The sequence below is a fragment of the Arctopsyche grandis genome, chromosome 1 (assembly GCF_051622035.1).
Source record: "Arctopsyche grandis isolate Sample6627 chromosome 1, ASM5162203v2, whole genome shotgun sequence".
Taxonomy (NCBI): Eukaryota; Metazoa; Arthropoda; class Insecta; order Trichoptera; family Hydropsychidae; genus Arctopsyche; species Arctopsyche grandis.
The window spans coordinates 20,463,040-20,485,017 of NC_135355.1; the positions used below are offsets into that span (position 1 = coordinate 20,463,040).

Here is a 21,978-nt window from a genome sequence, read left to right on the forward strand (position 1 = left end):
ATTAAATAATATGTATCTGGTAGATTTATCAATGAAACTCATAACTTAAATAAGCTTAAAAAAACTACAGTATATTTTTAATATGCTTTCAACATTGGGAACTTGTGCACATTATACATACATGCATATTATTATACATACATATTTACATAAATATGTATGTATTTCTTGTTAATTGAACTTTTGTTTTATCCGACAAACTCGTTAAAATTTTTTACTTTGATTTTATTTTTTATTTGTTTTAGGCTGGAAAAAACATATTTCTGTATGTAACCGTATCAGACGGTAAATTGACGGCAAAAAACGAGATTTGGGTGAACGTCGTTAATTCGACGGGTAGAGATGGAGGACCGCAAGGCGGATATTTTCCAAGCACTGCCAATACAAGGGGCTCGTCCACAAGAAACAGACCACCTTTTTTGCCATTACCTGGTTTCGATTCGAGACCCAGAGCACCCCCACTACCGCCAAATTTTGGACAATTTCCTTCGATTGGCACCAATCAACCTTCACTTGGCATTGGAAACCCGATTCAAAACGGTAATAAAAACAAGCGAAACCAAACAAAAACTTACATAGAGGATGATACGAGTATTTTGAATGTAACAGGACAAGAATCTAAGACGACATTGCTTTTGCCGTTAAATCCTCTGGTGCCGAAATTTCAATACCCCCCGGGTACAAGACATAATTTCACATCGAATCGCATCGATGATATACCTGTTGTGAATAATGAGATTAGTAGAAATGTTACTGAAAGTGCAGCAGAGCCTGTGTCGGGTTTGACAATTACTATTATACCTGTCACGTCTATATTTGCTATATTTATCATCATTGGTGTCATGGCGGTGATATTCAGAAGGAAGATATGCCCCACTAGGATCAGTTCGAAGAAAGCCGATATGGTGAGTTTTATATATTTTATAGTATAATATAAGTATATTTTATTGTTTGGTATAATATATGTATTAATTTTTTTCCATAAAATATTATATGCATATTAAACGTGTGTGTGTATTTTAATTTTAATATATAATAATGTTTGAATTGAATTTAATTGATTGAAAATAATTGCGGGTTTAAGCTTTACATAGTTTCGGTTCTGAGGAATAAATATTTCAGTCAAATTTTATGTTCGAGGGTTACTATAGAGATTATTAATAGTGTAATGTTAATTTCCTACATTAAATTTATATTTAAATAAATTTCAGTATTTAATTTTTTTCACGAATGTTTGCATGCTGTCGGGGCTTTAAACATATGTTTAAAAAATTAATATACTTTGGAATTGACGATGTTTTCATGTCTATTATATTAACAGAAAAATTGATATTTATACTTATGGGAATAATATCAAGTGACCTATGAACATATGTAAATTCATTTGACAATGCGAAGATCACTTCATTCACTTTAAATTTTTCGATATTATCAATATTTTATTGAAATATCAGATATTTAGATATATACTTCAGTCCAAAATTTTAAGGAAATGTTTATTTCGGTGATTTAAAATTTATACACTAAAAGGAAATATAATATTATAAATTAAGTTAAAAAGTCATTTTAGAACTTTTTCTGTATAATAAATTGTAAACTCAATAAATAGTAAATATAACATTACATGTGTATAGAAAAGTCGAAGAGAAAGATTTGTATTACAAATTGTTGATTACATGATATTGAACCAAACTGGCAGCGTAAACAAACCTCTTTCATGATCGTTTGGGACTCAAATTAACGTGCTTAGTAAAAAATAAAAATTCGGGATTGGGATAGATATTGAAAGTCTAAAAATGTTTAAATTTATTTTAATTGAATAAACAACCATTTTTAAATGATTTTTACTATATGAAAATATTAACAATAGATACATGTACATATTTATGTAAACCTGAAGTCACTCGAAGGTTTCGTAGATTCGCTTCGCAAATATTATAAGTACATTCAAGAAGTGCGTTTTGTTCGTCAAACCTTCTTGCGGCTTTTGAGTTTTTTCCATCATGTTTCTTTCGCTTCAGAGGGGTAGGAAGTGTTTACACACACTTTCGCATGTTCTTTGGCAGACAAGCGCCATAAATATGGCAGCCACGAAAACAACGCAAAACACCCAATTCAATAAATTTCCGTAGGCCGTAGTCTAAATAATAAATCACACGCGGAAGCTTCGTGCACGTATTCGTTTCCACGCTAATTTTTTTTTTTTGTGGAACTTGCCACGGGCTCGATTTGTTCATTCTGAATATGTAATTCTTTCTGTGATGAGTCTCTTCCGAGTGTCATATAAATCTTACCGGTTCTAACAGATAGTGCTATCTAATCGGAAATCGCATTACTTACCCTCCAGTCGTTAATTTTTACTTACGGACGATCAGAATAGTAAATAAAAATTTCACACAATAGTTATATTATTGAATTACAAATAAATTAGATTCAAAATAGCTAGCCACAACAAATACGATGTGAAAAGTTTCAGTGTAGATTTTCTTCCCTACATTCTATATTCGGTGCATCGTGCATCTGGTTCGACCGATTCGCGTTTCACCGAAAATTGGAATTTATACATTCATTGTCTGCGTAAGGGATAAATAACATATATACAAAAATGTTTATCAGAGTGAAATGCTGTTTTTACTTGGAAAACATTAACTATTAAAAAAATATTGTAAGAATTGATTTTCAAACTTTTTTAAAATACTTTTAAGGTGTGTCAATAGCATAAAAATCTATGAATGATCACAATATTTCCTTATATACATAATCCTTATACATATATAATCCTTGTATCAATGTGATGAGAAAAAAAATTATTTAATAAACTGAAAGTGGGATTTTTCGTGGGAATGTCAAATATGTTGTCATCACACGATTCTTTACACACCCTTGAACGCATCAAGCTGAAAATTTATATTTGAATTATTTATGTCCTAACTTAGGTCAGAATTCGTAAATCGGAAGTAGTATTTTTTTTTAAAACAATATTTCTTTATTTTTTCATTATTTTATTTTGACCTATTAAATTATTTTAATCTTCTTGATATTTATTGTATATAATAAAGATAGTGATTTTAAGTAAAAATAAAAATTATAATAATGTATGAATTAATTAGAATTTGAATAATGTATGCAAATATCATTAATTGTCATATTATATGATAAGCCTTATAAACATATCATTTTATTATCACTTTTATTTTCAAAAAATCATTTAATACATACATACAACAATTATAAATATTACTGTTTTGGTATATTTCGCCACTTACTTGTTTATTCCGCTTTTAAAAGAAAATATTTTTTGCCCCACCTTATATGTACGTATTTATACTGGAAATGTCGACAAGGTTCATAAACCCGTTTTATTTCCGTAAGGGCTAGATTGTGAATAGGTTTCCTTTTACTATTTTATTACTTGCCATTTCTGGTGTTTTCATTCGCTGAAGTAAGTTCAAGTTTAATAGAAATACAATTGGGTGGGTTTACGTAGATATTATCAAGTGAATAATAGGTATGTATGAATGTAATTGTAATTCAGTTCGGTTGATAAAATATCGTATTGTCTTTGAGTTAAATATTCAAAGGTAATATAAAAGGTAAATGCTTCAGCGATGCGCAATCCTTAACAGATTGCCAGAAATTGAGTAGTCGGAGTTAATTTATCACAAAAGTTTAAGATTTGATTCGCTTACTCGAGCAGAAACACTAAGCGGCTTAAAATACACTGCTTATACAAATGTATGTACATTCATATTTATATACATATGTATTTGAATTGGAGTTTTTATTAGAAGGATACTTGATCTCGCAGCAAGATTATTAGGGGGGGGGGGAGGCTGTTTTTTGTAAATAAAACTTTTTACAATCTTTTTTTCTGGAAATTATATCGTTGTTCTTAAATATTTTAAGGTTGTATAAAAATTTTTTTTGAGAACCTTGGTATAATATATGTATGTAGATTTGGGTGGCAGTTAATTATTTACCTAACCTTTCGAAACCTTTATTGACTTTATTGAAACTTAAAATTAATAAATTAAAAAATATAAAATCCAATACTTTTTAATAAAAATGCAAAAACGGAAACTATGCTTACCTGGAATATTGGAGTTAAGAAGGATGAAATGTAATGCTGTTTACATTTTTAAGTATGTATATACATACATATGTACATAAATATGTGTCGGTATGATGCAATTTTGTTTCAAATGTCGGAAAGGAACTTTTCATAAATACATATGTACATACATACATAAATATTATATATGGAACGTAACAAGAACTTATCCTTAGATAATTTTCAGAAGCTTATTACAGATTATACTTCTATGCATACTCTATACGTACATACTATGTACAATTCTTAAAAGGATTAAGTGAAATTAAGTGAAAAGATTAATATTAATTAAGTGCTAATTATCCAAATCGATTTTTGCCACCGTCTATTCTTACCTTTTTCATCCCCGAAAAGACTCAAACGTGAACTCGAACAACAAAGAGGATTACAAGAGGATTTTATCCATGTATTTTAGGAATATAAGAAGGATAAAAAACAAAATTCGATAGTAAAACATACATACCCGTTAACACTATGAGAGCATTTTCGATACAAATTGAGCGCGAATCTAAGGAATCTGGCATACATAAGATAAAAGTTCTAATTTCAGTTGTCGGAAGATTTAGTTTAATAAACTAAAAGTTTTCTGAGAAAAGCTTAGAAAATCTCGATTCTCTAGAGTTACAGTACTAATTCCGGTTGAAGTACAAATATTTAAAAATAAATATAAGTGTTCAAAGACTTAAAAAAAGAGGATATAAGGGAAGGTACCATTTACACTCAACTTTTGAAAAAAATTCACATCAATAGATAAGAATTTCATTAACCGATACTAAGTTTCAGTTCGATAGGACTAACGGTGTTAAAAAAATCCCCAAAATACACAGGCAAACACACAGACACACATATATTTTTTCTAGACCATGAAAACGTGATTAGTGATATATTCTGAGTTCGAATCAGTCATATCTTGTGTTCGAATTATTCGCATGAATACAAAACTTCATCTACTGTTACTGCGTATATTGTACCTACATACATATGTATATGTAGGTCAGTGGCGTGCGGTGAAATTCTTTCTCTTTTTGTCGTACAGCCTTACTTAATTTGCGCGAACAAGATACAAGGGGAACAGCCTGTTCCTGTTGTATTCTGCTCGCGCATATTAAGTAAGGCTCTACAACAAAAATAGAGAGAATTTCACCGCACGCCACTGATGTAGATGTACGTAGGGCTTCCAAGCCGGTTTAAACTGAAACCGAAAAGCCGGCTTTTTGACCATTTATCAAAAAAACGAAAACCGGCTTAATCAACCGGCTTTTTAAGGTTTTCTTTAATTAATGTTTTTTTCCTCAAAATTAACAATTATGAATTTCAAATTTCTATGAAAGATCAAAATAAAAGTGTATAAACGCTCTTAGGTAATAGGCGTATATTTCTTTGAACAAAAAAAAGGTACATACTTTCTTTCTTGAGCGGTTTCTTTGAGATTTAGTAATGGACGAAGACCAATAAAATATTATTGAAAGTATGTAGTTTCAATGACCTACCCAACTTCAGGTATAAAAAACGTTACTATCGCAAATCCTTGTACATACTTGTCAACAACAAAACAGTAGTCGTAAACTTAAATGATTTATGGCAAAATGCATAGGAATTTCCGAAATATAATTGATTTTTCTTCGAAGGAATTGGAAGCCCTTTAAATATTGAGGCCACATACCTATTTTTATTGTGGATTTAATATGAATTTGTTTCCGACATTTGCAACGGTTTGTTTTTGGATTTTTAAGCTAAAACAGATGCGTAAAAACAGCTTCGAAATGTCTTTATCTTTGATATCACTTTATCTATGTATATCTTTGAATCTCGGCAGTTCTTAATATCTATTCACGATTCCACAATTATAGTTTTTCTGTGAGGTTACACATTATTTTTTTAATAATATATTCTTGATAGTAGCTTATTTAAATCATTTAATTATTTGTGCGTATTTAGGATCTGCCATTTTACGGCTGTGATATATTATAGAAATTGTATTTATTGTTATATTCGTAATAATAATATAAAATACTTATAAAAGTTCATAATGTTTATAACTCAATTTAATTCATAAAAAACTATTTTTTTGCATAATATAATATATATTTACATTTTTTTTCGATATCAATATTTTAAACTTTAAAAAAAATCTTAATTTTCTAAAACCGGTGAAAACCGGCCAACCGGCTTTTTATTTGTAAAAAAAACGAAAACCGGCTTTTTATTTCGGGTGGTTTTTTGGAACCTCTAAGATGTACGTCATAGTAATAGTAATACGTCAGCGCATAGGCATTTTTTGATAGTTTGCGTGACGGCGTTGTGGCGAAATAATTATTTTATATACATATAATATGTAGATTAGCTCAAAACATTATTAATATCATATTCATATTTATATTTGTAAGTTCAATGAACGTTTTATAATTTGTTGCCATTATAAAATTGCAAATATTATATACGTACATATGTATATATTTAATTTGGGTCTACATCACGGCATCAAAAGATCGAAAAAGCAAATATCGGAAAGCAAACATCGAAAATCGAAAGATCTCAAGTCGAAAGATCGAAAAGAATGTATGAATGGTAAACGGTACTATGTATATACATATAATATGTATATGTACATATATAAGAGGCATGTGGTGAAATTATCTCTCTTTTTGTCGTACGGCCTTGCCTAATGTGCGCGGGCAGGATACGGCCTGTTCCTCTTGTTCCTCTTGTAGCCTGCTCGCGCAAATTAAGTGAGGCTGGACGATGGGGGGAGAAAGAGTTTTACCGCACGCCACTGATATACATATATATATACTACCCGCTTTTCACATGTATTCATGGTAAACGAATATTTTCGATTTTTCTACGTTTCGATGCAGTGACGGTCACCGATTTAATTTATCTGTATAAAGTTAATATGAGATATATGCGCAATGTGGTTTTTATTTGAAAAATGTTGTCTATTTTTTTCAGAGTAAAGATCCCAGTGGAGGAATAGTGCTTCAAGAAGCTCCATCGCTAGCCTTACAAGGATGGAGGGGACCAAGAGCTTTCAGCAATCGTTATGAACCAAGTAGTGAAAATGCAAACCACTTTCAGGTAAATCACATTTTCTCTCGCATTCATTTAAGTTATAATTATTATTAAAATATAAATTCCAATGTCTAATCTATGTACCTTATCGAAAATAACTCTTAATTGTGGTATATTTCATTTATTTACGAAAGGTCTGTTAATTCGGGCGAGATCGACTGTTGGGAACCCGTATTATAAATCATGAAACATACATAACATATGTACATATTTATTTAAATTTTAGTGCTTAGTGAAAGAGATGTTTTTTTTAATATTTGATTAGCCAGGGATCTGAATTACATATGTATATGTGCATGTTTGTGTATATACGTGTATACAGCAAAACGTACATGTGTATTATACATACATATGTACATACACACATTTATGTATACGAACGTTAAAGAGAAACGTCCGTGCAGATATGTACATACATGCAATATATATTCATCAGTGTGTGGTGATCAAATATTTCATTTTTCAGACGTCTTCAGTCGGTCCAGAGACCAAAGAACCTGTCGATAGATGGGAGTTTCCTAGACATCGACTGAAAGTGTTCGACATACTCGGCGAAGGAGCTTTCGGCCAAGTTTGGCGGTGTGAAGCTACTGACATTGACGGTAATTTGATTTTATATACAATGTATGTATATCTAAATTCTTTGCAGATACGAATCGTACGATACGAGCCGTAATAATTAAAAGTGGCATAAGTCTATTTTTTTTCATTTTTATAAATATCTCGCCAAACATTAAATACATATATTGTTTCGAGTTTTTTAAATTTTTAAAAATGCTCGTGCCCTTAATACTGTTGCGTAGGGGTGGGTGGAGGATCCAAGTAAAAGGCCAACAGTCGTTTCACAGTATTTATTGATGATTAAGGAGATACACGTAGTGTCACTGCTAAGTCCAGAATGACCTGAGATCGCTTACGTACCGCCTTATAAGGGGTAGATCTCTCAGGACGTCTAATCTGTTTACCTACTGTATAGTCACGTATTCGGATATGTATTCCCACGGTATGAGAAGTGCAATCATTGTTTCATGCACTTAGCTTGTCGCTAATCCTTAAAACCCACTTATACCAGTCGCACGGTATGCATTTAGTTAATCCGTTAATAGATATCCGTTACAGATAATCTTTGAACGGTCACACGGTCTCTGGGATTCTATTCGCTTAATCCGCGGCGTACGTTACAATACGTTTATTCTGCTTTTCCGAGATTCTGGACATATCGAATAAAAGAATTTGTGAATTTAAACAAAAAAAGGGTTTTTGGAACTGAAAATTGGACTTTCGCCACTTTCAAATACAACGAATCATATGTACTTTGTTTCGTGCAAGACAAAAGTTATAAATTTTATATTTGGTTAAGTTGATATTTCGCATTAAAATTTCATAAATACTTGTATATTGTGACTGAACTTTAATATATTAGGAGTTCATTGCGTATTATTTGCAAGATTATATACATACATACAGGGCCGCTGAGAGGGAGGGGGGGGGGGAGCTGGGGTTAAAGTTCCAGGGACCGGACTACTTGAGGGGCTCCGTGTTGGGACGTTCGACTGATCGATATTGATATTTTATATTATTCTACATAAAAATACATATATATCTTTGATGCTAAATGTTTATTATTTTTACATCCGCGCATTCTTTATGTCCACATCAAAACATACTGTTATATCATACTTTCTTATTCGGTTATTTAAAAAAATAGCATTTAACATATAGGTATTTTTCTAATAGTTCTGATAGATTTTTCGCATATTAAAGATATATATAAGATTTTTTTTTTGGCTTTTAATAGGGTATGGAATTATTTTTCCAGGGCACTTGATTCCTCTCGGCGGCCCTGCATACATATGTCTGAAGATGTATTATATTTGTATCATAATTAAAAAAAATCTTTTTAATATTATTATATTTAATTGATAGTTGTAGCTGATTTTATACTAACAATTTTTTCTACATATACATATGTATATACATTCACATGTTTTGTATAATATATACATAGATTTGTATCTAAATTTTCATAATTAATGTAAAATCATATTATGTTGCGCTTTAAATTAACAGATACCCCTTAAAGTCTGTTCATATTATCCAGCATTTTACTTAAACGACAGCAACTCACGTAAACGACAGTTTCTGTTCATACTATCCAGCACCTCACGGTTTCGGCACATTCAGACAAGTTTGGTTGAGTGCAAAGCAAAATGGGCTTACATACATATATGTATATTACAGAGTGCGACGATATGACGCAATATTGTCTGCGTCGTACTGTCGAGTCAATATTGACATAATACGACGTTTCCGAAGATATTCATATGCGAAAGCGAACTTTTATTATCACGCGTGCACTCGCTACTTTGACATTTTTGCCGGTTTTGCTTGATTCGTTAAGGTGACATGTACAGCTGTATAGTATGAATAGTACATCTAAGCCACGCTAGACGTAAATGTGCCCATAAAATATTTTTGTACTGCTGGTTACGCGAAGTTGCCGGTACGTGCTGTGCTAGTGTAAATAGACTTTTTTATTAATCGTTAATTTAAGGTTAAACTTAACTACGAGATAAATTGAGAGCTACAATAATTTCAACGATTCGGATTAGTGCTTTTGATATAACTTTGTTTATAATGTAGTACATACATCCGTATGTACATACATAGGTGTGTCAAATGTTTTTGTTGTGGCTAAAAAGCTACTGTGTGGCTAAATCACTTACACACGGAACGCTTTCAACGTTTTAATTCATCTAATATTAAATTTGTTTCAGATATTTTCATAAATGTATTTAATAAATAGTATATAATATAAAATTGTATTAATTTAATATTATAATAATTTTCTAGTATGTCGTGTCTTTAAATAGTATAACATACATATGTAAGTATTATGTATGTATGTAGACTATGTACATATGTACATATGTATACTCGTATGTCAGTAATACATCCAAGGTTTAATTGGAGAAGGGCTTGTAATCTCTATACTAATTATAAGAATTCATATTTTACGCTTTTGCTTCTAAACTAGCGTTCCGAGCCACCGAATTTTAAAGCTTTATCCATTGATTTGTACATATACATACATACATATGTAGTATGTACAAATCAATTGATATGCATATCAATGGCGTTACTAGAAAAATTTGAACCGTATGCAAAAATTACCAAAAGGCCCCCCCATTTTTATTTTCAATGAAATTAATAAACTTACACTTTTTAAATATACTTCTTAGCCCAAATGTATGTAAACTTGCAAACTTTGCAATCACATCTTTTAAAGACATTTTCTGAACTTCTTCATGTTAATATTGCAAAATTCAAGTGAATTTTTTTATACATACTTTTGACTGTTTTCAGTTAGTGCGAATTGATTATTCAATATTTTTTGTTTAAAACTTTATTTTTTTTTTTTTTTAAATATATGGAGATCTTTCCGAGGGTAAATAAAACTTTTTAGGTATACAAACTCCAGATCGGTCAAATGAGAATCGAAAGGAGTAGACCATCTACTTATTATATAGTATATGTAGGTATGTACATGTGTTTGTACGTAGTGGTTTAAAAATAGCGCCCAAAAGAAAAAGTCGGTTTTCGGTTTTTTTGAAAGCTGGTTAACCGGCTTTCACCAGTTTCAGAAAATTAAGATTTTTTTTAAGTTTTAAATTTTTATATCGAAAAACAATTGTAAATATACATGTTATATTATGCAAAAAAATAATTGCTCTTAAATTAAATTGAGCTATAAACATTATGAACTGTCATAACATCATTATTATATATTATTATTACAAATATTACAAATAATAAAATTTGTATTATATGTATTTCATAGCCTTAAAATGGTAGATCCTGAATACGTACATATAATTCAACCATTTAAATAAGCTACTATCAAGAATATATTAAAAAAATAATGTCTTACCTCGTAGAAAAACTGTAATCGTGGAATCGTGAATAGGAACACTGCTGAGATGAATTTGTGTTCGAAAATGTAATTAAATATGAAATATTTCCATCTTTCAAAGTTATTTTACACATCTGTTTTAGCTTAAAACAACAACGAATTCTTACTTACGATAACATTTTCTATACTTGAACACGCAAAAACTACAATTTATGGAACCCAATTGTGTAGGTTCCCAATTTGCCGAAATGTAGGTTATTGAAACGTCTTTCAATAATATTTTGTTGGTTTATGACCTAGTCTTCGTCCATAACTAGATCCTAGATCTTCGTCCATAAGTGCTCTACCTTTTTTTGTTGTTCAAAGAAATATACGCCTATTCAAGAAGAAAGTTTGGATATACGCATTTATTTTGACCTTTCATAGAAATTTGAAATTCATAATTGTTATTTTTGAGGAGAAAAACATGAATTAAAGAAAACCTTAAAAAGCCGGTTGATCGAGCTAAAAAAAGCTGGTTTTTGGTTTTTTGAAAAATGATCAAAAAACCGGCTTTTCGGTTTTTGTTTAAACCGGCTTGGAAGCCCTAGTATGTACGTGTAATACAATTTTTCTAATTAAAACAAAATCTCAATCCCGACTCGATTTAAATAATTAGCTCACTTATTTCAGACGTGAAAATTTTGTATATTTTCAAGATTTTTTTAAATCCAATTCCCGGGATTCGAGATAAGAATTCCCGGGACACGGGACAACAAGAATTCCATGAATTCCCGGGAATGTCTGTCCCGGGTCGACCCGGGTCAGAAACCCTAATTGGCATGTCTATAGACAGTTATAATATGTACATATGCATGTAAATACGTACATACATGTATGTATGTACCTAAATATGTACATATGTATTTACATGGAGATGGCAATCTCTCATAAATATGATACGTTTTATTTGTTAATTTTTTATCACAATGATAATATAGTAGTATGTACTTATGTACATATATACATATGTATGTATGTATGTATGTACAGTTTTCTGATATAATCTAATAATCCGTTTTTCCGTTGAATAATAATAAATAGTCCCAAGGCTTAAGCAGAATATTGGATAAACAATATATCGCATCCAAACGTGATCATTTCTTGACCTGACCTTATTTTGCGTCATACTGAAATTTTTTACGACGGGTTTTTATGCGAGTATTTGGAAATTCATAGTGCTGAAAAAATATTTTTTTCCATTTCGTTAAGGATGATCGGAATTACATATGAACAGCCAAAAAATGTAGTATACGAGTTGTTATATTATATTTTATCGACTCCATAAAATGCAATGTTAAAGTGTATGTACATATGTATGTATCTAGTTATTGTGAATACGAAATGTCTTTTGATTTCATCTGAAGACGTCGGGCTTTTTTCATGGATACATGTCGCGTTTATGTAATGTATTATATAATATATGTATGTATTCAGGGATGGCAGAAAAATCAAAAATTTTTTCTATATGATGGCCCCTTAAAAGTCGTCAGTTTACCTGGAAGAAATCGTCGATGGAAAAAAAATCGAAGGGATAAATAGAAGTCATCATTCACAGGTGCCGAGTGATGGTTGCCTCTCCAGCTGACGCCATTAATCATATTTTGATCGAATATTTCCCGTTTGCGGAATACATCTCCGCAAAAATGAAAAATTTCGAAAATACCTAGCAATAAATCAGAATGCTTTGGACATATTTTATGTTTTAAGTGATTGAACTACTATTTAAAAGCGTGATCTCTTTCGTTTTTTATATAATAAATTTCATGTACTACATAGCAAACCAAGTTATCGTTCTCATTGTTTTAAAATTTTACAAAAATTATCCTTTTATTGTTATAGCATTTTTTTTCAAATTAAAAACAAGTCTCATTTCTTTACCCTTAAGCTTTGTTAATTCATACACGTTAAAATACAGCCAAAACAAGTTTTTTCAAATAATAATATTGATTAATTTAAAAAATCATGAATTATGTACATAGCTGACTAACTAAATAAATATATATTGTTCTATGATGTTGATATTCTTGTAACATTGTAAGTGTAAGTTTGTTTATTCAATTTTTCAATTATTTTGAAACTTGTTTTCGTGTAAAAATTGAACCATGTTCGAGTCGGTGATAAGATCAAAACAAAACTGTTAATTTAAATTTTATGGAAATTTATTACAAAACACCGTTGAGGGTATCTATCAAATTATTTGCGTATTATCGTATATAATAAGTGTGTAATGCGTGTGTTCGTATGTATGTACATATGTACGTAGTGCTGTTAACACGTGCTCCGTAATAAAATTCAAAATTTAATTGATGTTTTTTAAAAACGAAAATCGTATTTTTAATTAATTCTTTTGTTTATGTCAGCCGATCAAATGATGTGCAAAATGTCAGGAGTACAAAATGATGTGCACACAGGCCATTAGTATTATAATAAAAAAATATCTGTGCATGTAAAAACATACATTCATATACAAAGTATCAATATATGATTTTTTTACGACATTTTAAATATTTGTGTACTTCTCGAGATAATTCCAATATAATGCTTATATCAATATGTACATATATATATATAAATAAAAAAAATCGGATGTGATCAACCCTCGACTTTATCTATGTATTTGAGGAATATAAGGAACAAAAAATTCGATAATTAAACATACATTCACGTTCACACATACCGGCTATGATACTGTGATTACTACACTACTACATTACTACAACACAATACTGTGATTACTAACCAAATTAAATTAAAATTGTAAAATAGAAAATGATTAGTAGATCAGTAGCTATTAAAATAGATATAAGATGTATTGTAAACATAATCTCGTAATAATAAAAAGCATTTAAAAATCAAAAAAAAATACCGGCTATGAGAGCATTTTCGATACAAATTGAGCGCAAATGTAGGGAAACTTACACAAGACAAAAGTTTTATTTTTGGTTGTCGGATTTTGTACAAATTATTTTATTACATAAAATCAATATAAATATTATACACATTAAATATCAAGAAGATTACAATAATTTAAAAAGTCATAATAAAATAATGAAATATTGTTTTAAAAAAAATAACGTATATATGTAGATAAAGTAAAAATCACAAATTTGATAAACCGGAAATGGGATTTTTCCTCTTAGAAAGATCAAAAATTTTACCACATTATTTTTCACCATACTGATGGTATCTGAAAATTAAATTTGTGCTCTTCGTGTATTTTCTCAGATGAATTTCTCTACGTTCTAGCGTTCAAATCAGGGCTGGGGAGTCGGAGTCGTGGAGTCATTTTTCCGACTCCTTTTTATTATTTTCTTTATTAAAGTATGTGTCAACTAGTAATTTTATTGAAGTAAATTGAAATTTAAAAATTACTTGATAAAAATCAGGAATTTAAATTACATTATAAATAAAATCGTCGAATTTCGCGTATTTTTAATTTTTTTTAGTTTCTTCCTTCTCATTTTTCTCTGGTTCGATTGGTTCTTCCGTCTCATTCTTTTTGATTTTCATTTTTACTCTAATTTTTTTATTAAATTGATTTGTTTGTGTATGAAATTCATACACAAACATTATAAATGAACCTAATTTTTTTTATACCTTTTTCATTACCAATAATTCAATAAATTAGGTTACATGTAAGTTTTTCACGATATTTTTAATTCCTTAAATAGTATATATTTTGAATATCGTTATTATTTAAATTAATAATAATTTTATAAATTGACATGAAAATTCGATGTTATTTAAATCTTTCAAGTTGAATACGGAGTTAAGATTCAGAGTTGAAGTCTGGGTCGGAGACGAATCATAAAAAAAGTCGGCGTCGGAATCGGTAAATTTTTAACCGACTCCACGGCCCTGGTTCAAATTCAAACGCGTATGTCATCAACGTATTGTTTTTTTGATATTTCTTAAATTCCTCAAATATGTACATACATACACATGTATTTATATAGTCATATATGTAGATTAAGTCGTGGGTTGGTGACACTCGAATTTTTTTGATTACTGAAGTTAATCCTCCTGGATGGGTATTACCGTGCTAAGTTTTGTAATATAGTTGAACACTTTGCTGAACTAGTACGATTAAAATATATGTACTTACATATGTACAATGTACATATGTACATTGTACATACGTACTTACATATGTACAATGTACATATGTATGTACGTATGTTGTGAACTGCGAATAGTTAATTCAAGTGAAAGTGGACACGTGTAAACTATTCAAAGCGGGGATTGTTTGCAACTCGCTTACAAATACCGCCTGTTGTGTGTTACCATTGCTTTCGAAAATTTGATCATAATAATGGCACAAAACTTGTTGTTTTGACAAGTGCCGCTTCTGCGAAACGCTCGTAAATATCGTATTTGCGGAAGTTTGTTGGGAGATGCGGTTAATGACGAGCAATTCGTGTGGTAGAAAAGAAAAGAGCTTTCCCTCGACTTGCGTAGGAAATGAAAATTACGGTCCAATTCCGCGTATCGGATTTTATGTGCTGCCCACAAATTATCATTATATCCTACCGCCCGCTATGAACGTAAAAAATATGTTTGCTGTTTCTGTATTTTGTATCCATTTTATTGGCAAGCTTAATCGGAATGTATGATTTGTTTTTTTTTTCAGGTAAATTAGGACCGACGACAGTTGCTGTAAAAACATTGAAGGAGAATGCTAATGATAAGGAGAGGAGCGATCTCCTATCGGAATTACAAGTGATGAAAAATTTAGAGCCGCATCCTAATGTAGTCCGTCTCATCGCTTGTTGTACTGAAAAGGTATAATATTTTATTTTCGTCTAAATGAGTATATCGTTGTTGCTGTATTAAGTCTGTAAGACATTTATTTATTTATACGGTCAAAAAATGACCATTTTATACAAAGAAAGGAAAAAATACACTACAAATAAAGTTAGCAATAAAGTTGAGAAAAATATAAACAAAACAAAAAATAAACTACATGTTAAAAAATATTTGGATAAATCGCATTTTAACTTACATACATACATACATACATATACTGACAATAAATACATAAATCGAACATATACAGCTCATTACGCATTCTGTGCAATCTTGACATGACTAATTGGTGGTAAACCTATGCAGGCATATCAAGAAGATTGTAACATTTAATTGATCTGTCCGCCATTTTTTTATAATTGACATTATAAGAAAAGTTTTTGCTATTTTTTTCTTTTACCGAATCTTCAAGAAAATGTTTAATTGGAATATTTGGAATTGAATTTATGAAGTTTTGAAAGAAATACTGGATATTTCATTATTTTTATTATTACAAGCCTCTTCTTACGATTTCACGATTTTGTGAAATCGTAAGAAGTTTCTATTACGATTTCAAATAATCGTAATAGACACGTTTGAAAATACTGTCGCATTTTTCCACACTGTTCTGATGTTTTTTTCCTTTTTCGCACCCCTCTCTCTATGGCAGATTGAGCACTTTGTCATACTCATGATCAAAGTTTATGGAGATAATTGGTGATTTCTCAATTTAGAGAACTCTTCGTATTAACCCAACCACTAAACAAATTAAAATAATTTGTAAATAATAATTACATAATATTGTATTTAAAAATAAAATTCTCTAAAACTAAAACGTATAAAATAAAAAGAAATGTTTTTTAAAAACTAAATGTACACATACATTTTATGTATTTATAGTTTATATTGTACATTTGTTATTAAAACATTTTTTAAATTTCCTTTTTATTTTATTTTATAATTATTTTTTATATTTTAGTGCATCAGGTTTTTTTTATATACATTTATTTTTTATATATTGTCTTATTAGTTAATTAATTTTCATAGTTCAGTGCTTGCGGTGTATTGAGGAGGATTGATAGAAAATGTTGCTTAATTAAATTGATCGAACATCAAATTTCAACCCTTCAGAATATTAATATGTAACAGCTTCAAAAGTTTTAAGTTTTTGTAATATTTATTAAAAATATTATCGATTTTCAGGAACCCATTTTCGTCATAATGGAATTTATAACCTTGGGCAAACTTCAAGCGTTTTTAAGATCGTCTAGAGCCGAAAGACACTATGGTAATGTCCACGCTGGAAGCGAAACTTTGACTTCTAGAGATCTCACGTCTTTCGTGTATCAAGTAGCAAGAGGTATGGAGTTCCTGTCATCCAAAGGGGTGAGTATTTTTTTTAATTTCGATAAAATAATGCTTTTTAATTGGATTTTTTTGTTATATTGGACGTTTTATAAGAGAATTCCGTTCGCTTTTACCTACATACATATATATATTAGTGACATTTTATTCCTCGTTCAAGTTTTTGGTATGTAGAATACCACGTTTCGCTATATGAAAATCCTTATCTTTTACTTTTTATTTTATCCTCACCGAGGTCGAAAAATATTTTTTTCGGTTAAAAAAAAAATTTAAGTTAATTGGGTTTAATTACTTAAAAATTTATTTATATATTTACTGCTTCAAGTTTTTGCAACGCAAATGACTTAACCTTAGTCGAAGTTATCTTATAGCGTAACAGAATTTTAGAGCAATAGAATTGTGAATAGTTGAACCTTTATAATGTGAGTAATTTATATTGAATTTTTTTTTAATCAAGCGGGAATGACGAAATTCTACCTGCCTCTTTTTCAATTGCATGTGATATTATCTATGTATATATATCAATGTTTGTCTGTCTGTCACGTATGCGTTCTTATACCATTTAATCGATTGCGACGAAACTTACATGAGTTATTGTGTGCATGCCCGCGATGGTTTCTGTTCTGTTTAAAAAAATCGCCCAAAAACGGGAACAGGAACGGGAAAACAGGAATGAGTAGCATTGCAACGCAATAATTTCAAGTGTGTTCGCGTCGCCACCTGCGTTATTAGAGTAAAATAAACAAATAATTGAATAATTTCAAATGTGTTCGCCGGCTGCGTTTTGCCGATATACATGTGTATTATCATTACTGTAATAAAATTTGATTATTAAGTATTAATTTGAAACTGAAACATTCACCTATCGAAACACATCGAGAAACGGAACCGGGAACGGGAACGGGAATTGCATGCGTTATTGCGGCATTGCAACGCATGCCGGATTCAGCTAGTTAATATATAAATAAATGATGAAAGGCGATGTTTTCAAGTAAAAAGTCTTCTAATCTTTAATGAAATTCTGGAATTTTTTAATTAAAATTAGTTAACAATTTCGCGAATCTTCTATTAAAATTAATCAATCAAATATGCAATACTTTTTGCTTCAGTGAAGAAAATAGTTAGTTAGTCAGTGAGTTCTTATGAAAAAAATTAAGCAATACTTATTTATGTGTATACTGTTATAAAAATAAACACTTTTTTAATAATAAGTCGCAAAAAATTCAAAACATCATGTCTTTTTAAGTATTGTCATCGTGAATTTCTTTGCGCTCTTTTTTCGCTTTACGAGCTGCTGAATTTTTCCCAAATACATTGTCCTCACACTTCGGTGAAATGTCTTTCCTCTCTCGTCGGGAGTATTTTCACGATCTCTCCTCCCGCCATTTGTCAAGTTTTCCCTCTTATTTGGTGCAGACACTATTTCTAAGGTGCCGCAATGAACGGCGATTTCCACTTCCCATTCCAGACCCGTTTTAATGTCTACATTCTACGTAAATCACACTTACAATTGAGCTTGACTTGTAGGTGCTTGAATATCAGTTGAATGGATTTTAAAACGTGGAAAATCGAAGCTGAATTATTTATTTAAGTTTCGTCTTATTTCTACTTATATAAACTTTACACGTGAACTTGTCATGCTTTCGTTGTAGTTAATTTATCTCACTTTACAAAAATTAAAACATTTGTTAAGCATATTATTTGCTGTATTAGCCTGGAAAATAAAATTTAGTATACATAGCTGATAATATTCTACTTTTATAATGAAAAAACCAATTTTAGGTTTCGATACTATTCTTGTATTTATTCCACAACCCAAAAAACAGAATTATTTGAAACAATAAAAAAAACCTCTTTCATTATCTAAATACATACATATGTACATACGTATACATATACAAAGTATCAAGAAGTGTTTTTTTGGTCATTCGGTGTGTACTCTTCACAAGAAAATAGCACTATAATCTCAATATAATGAAGTTTAAAAAATAACAAATTTATATGCCGGAAATGTGACTTTTTCCTCCTAGAAAAGTCAAAATGTTTTTACTACACGTTATTCTCATATTACTGAACGCATCGCGTTCAAAGTTTATATTTATATTCTTTATGTACATACTATCTCAGAGTTGATAAGAGTTTTGGTTAGAATTTGAAACTGAAAGTAGTATTTTTTTTCATGAGGATTTCATTTGGACTTTAAATTATTAAAAGAAGTAGAGCTTTTTTGTCTTATTCAAAATCAAATGTGCAAGTTTTCCTGCGTTAGCGCTCAACCGTATATCGAGATAGCTGGCATGTGTATGTATGTATGTACATAAGTATGTTATCATATATTATATGCATGTATGTACATACATATCAGTGCCGTGCTGTAGAAATCTCCCTGTTTATATCGCAAAGCCATTCTTACTAAGAAGGGTACGAGGGGACTCGGTATGACGTCACCTAGTCTCCTTGTATCCTTCTCGCACACACATTAGTAAAGGCTGTGTGAAAAAAAAGGACGTTTTCACGGCACGCCACTGAGTGAGTTTTGTGATGTGATTGTCATTAATGTAATTCCATTTTTGATACTACGTTCATTTATTCCTCAAATATATATGTACATATTTATAAATTATAGATAAAGTTATGGCTATAATAAAATAGAAAAATCTGTAGAATGAAAGTATACATATGATACATTTTACACGTTGTTGACATGTTTTAAATGTTTAAATAACAACTCGGTGTATGTACATACATATGTATGTACTTAAATTATTTTTTAAAGTAGCGAAGGTATTGACGATTGTATTTTGATTGTCTACTCTGGTATTTCGAAGTTATTATTATGATTGTTAAAAAATTATGCATTTTCTTCTCAGATTATTCACCGAGACCTGGCAGCGAGGAACATTTTAATCACCGAGGACCACATTTGCAAGGTGGCTGATTTCGGGTTTGCCAGGGACGTGGTCACATCTCTCGTTTACGAGAGGAAAAGCGAGGGACGTTTGCCTATCAGGTGAGAATAATTAAGTTGCCATTGTTTGGGACCGGCAAGTTTTGCTTGGCGAAAATTGTAATCTATAGTGATTGAACAACTACGTAAAAACAGTTAGTAGTGCGAGTTGGGTGATTTTAACTTTCAGGACTTAAAATTACTGAAAGATTTTCTAATTGGATACCATACATTTGCACTACAGTCGTGTGAGTCTGTGTCTAATGCTGGCAATTTAAAATGGTCATCTTTAGTTAGCGTTCGCTTAAATTATCTAATAACGTAATTGTGCGAGTTTGGGTTAATAGTTTCAGCTTGACTAAAAACATACTTAGTTTGTGAATCACATTAATGATTTTTTTTATTCCAAAAGTATAGGAATAAAAAATATATTAATATGTTAATCAAGGAAAAAAATTATATATTATATTTGTATGTACATATGTACATATAATTTAATGTATTTTGTATGCAGCCTTTGAAGAAACGGTATATAAATAAGTTACAATTATTAAGATCTCTGATAGCATGTAATGAAGTTTAGCCATATAAAAATATATCTTTGCATTAATTTACAACATGTATGTATAATCGGAAACCCCCCCATAAAGTTTGATTTTGAGTTTTCAAACCATAAATTAGTAATACCCAGGTTTTTGCAGGTCTACATATTTCGAAATTCATACGAATCTTTTAACTTTTCATCCCTTATTGTTTTTTAATCGAAATATATGAATGTTTTAAGCTTGATACAAAAATCACAGATATATATTTTTTTAAATATTAAGCGAAAGAAAAGTTTGTTGGAAAAAAAGTAAAAAAAAAAGCCACTTTAACTTTTCTCACTGCCTTCGTTCCTGAAGTTTGGCTGTAATTGTGTATTACATACATACATATGTATGTATTTATCAAATTAAATGCAAATATTTTCGATTGATAGTCAAAAATATAATATAGTAATAGCAACGAAATATTTTTTTAATGTGTGTAATTCATGCATTAGATATAGGGCACCGGAAATATGTGCATGTACATATATGTCCTTCGGTTACCTTTGACGAGTTATTAAAAAAAATTGCATGTCGAATACCATTTATTTTTTTATAGATCTTTTGCAGGGCAATCTAATACCAGACAGAAATAATTTATAAACAGAAATTTGTGAAACAACGTGTTTTTATTTTATTTTCAGATGGATGGCACCGGAATCCCTATACGACGATATATTTTCAGTCAAGTCAGATGTTTGGAGTTTCGGAGTTTTGATTTGGGAAGTAGTTACTTTGGGATCTACGCCTTATCCGGGACTTTCAGCTGGAGAAGTGATGAGAAAGGTTATCTTTATTTTATCATAGATAATTTCGTTAGTAATAAATAAGGATAGATTTCTTTATTTTTAATTGTGTTGTATGTACCTAGTACACATATATTTTCTCTTTGAAAAAAAACGTCCATTCGCCATGCATTGTAATCGTACCGTGATCCCAATTAACTTTTGTTATTCTGGCATGCTTTCCAAAAATCGAAACCATATTTGTAATTACTTTCAGGCGCTCGAAAACACCCCATTATAATTTTCACCTGATGAGCCCTTTGAGGTCAGAGTTTTTTCTTTTTAAACCAGAATGAGATTGATATCAATCGTCATATCGAATCTTTTTTCTGTTCGTGGCGTTATTATGAATCGGAAATATACTGAAAAAT

At 30.3% G+C, this 21,978-nt stretch overlaps 1 protein-coding gene across 2 annotated transcripts in view; it reads left to right on the plus strand.

The window, feature by feature from the left end:
- The window catches only part of Cad96Ca (tyrosine kinase receptor Cad96Ca), a 70,872-nt gene that overhangs the window by 44,072 nt on the left and 4,822 nt on the right, over positions 1–21,978 (plus strand). Inside the window, exons 3-10 of one of the 2 annotated variants that reach the window (XM_077431266.1) lie at positions 246–540; positions 610–905; positions 7,064–7,189; positions 7,650–7,785; positions 15,769–15,920; positions 17,127–17,309; positions 20,159–20,298; positions 21,467–21,608. In XM_077431266.1, the coding sequence (XP_077287392.1) occupies positions 246–540; positions 610–905; positions 7,064–7,189; positions 7,650–7,785; positions 15,769–15,920; positions 17,127–17,309; positions 20,159–20,298; positions 21,467–21,608 (1,470 nt within the window). Of the gene's footprint in view, positions 1–245; positions 906–7,063; positions 7,190–7,649; positions 7,786–15,768; positions 15,921–17,126; positions 17,310–20,158; positions 20,299–21,466; positions 21,609–21,978 lie in introns of both variants that reach the window. The other variant, XM_077431257.1, reaches the window with a different exon arrangement.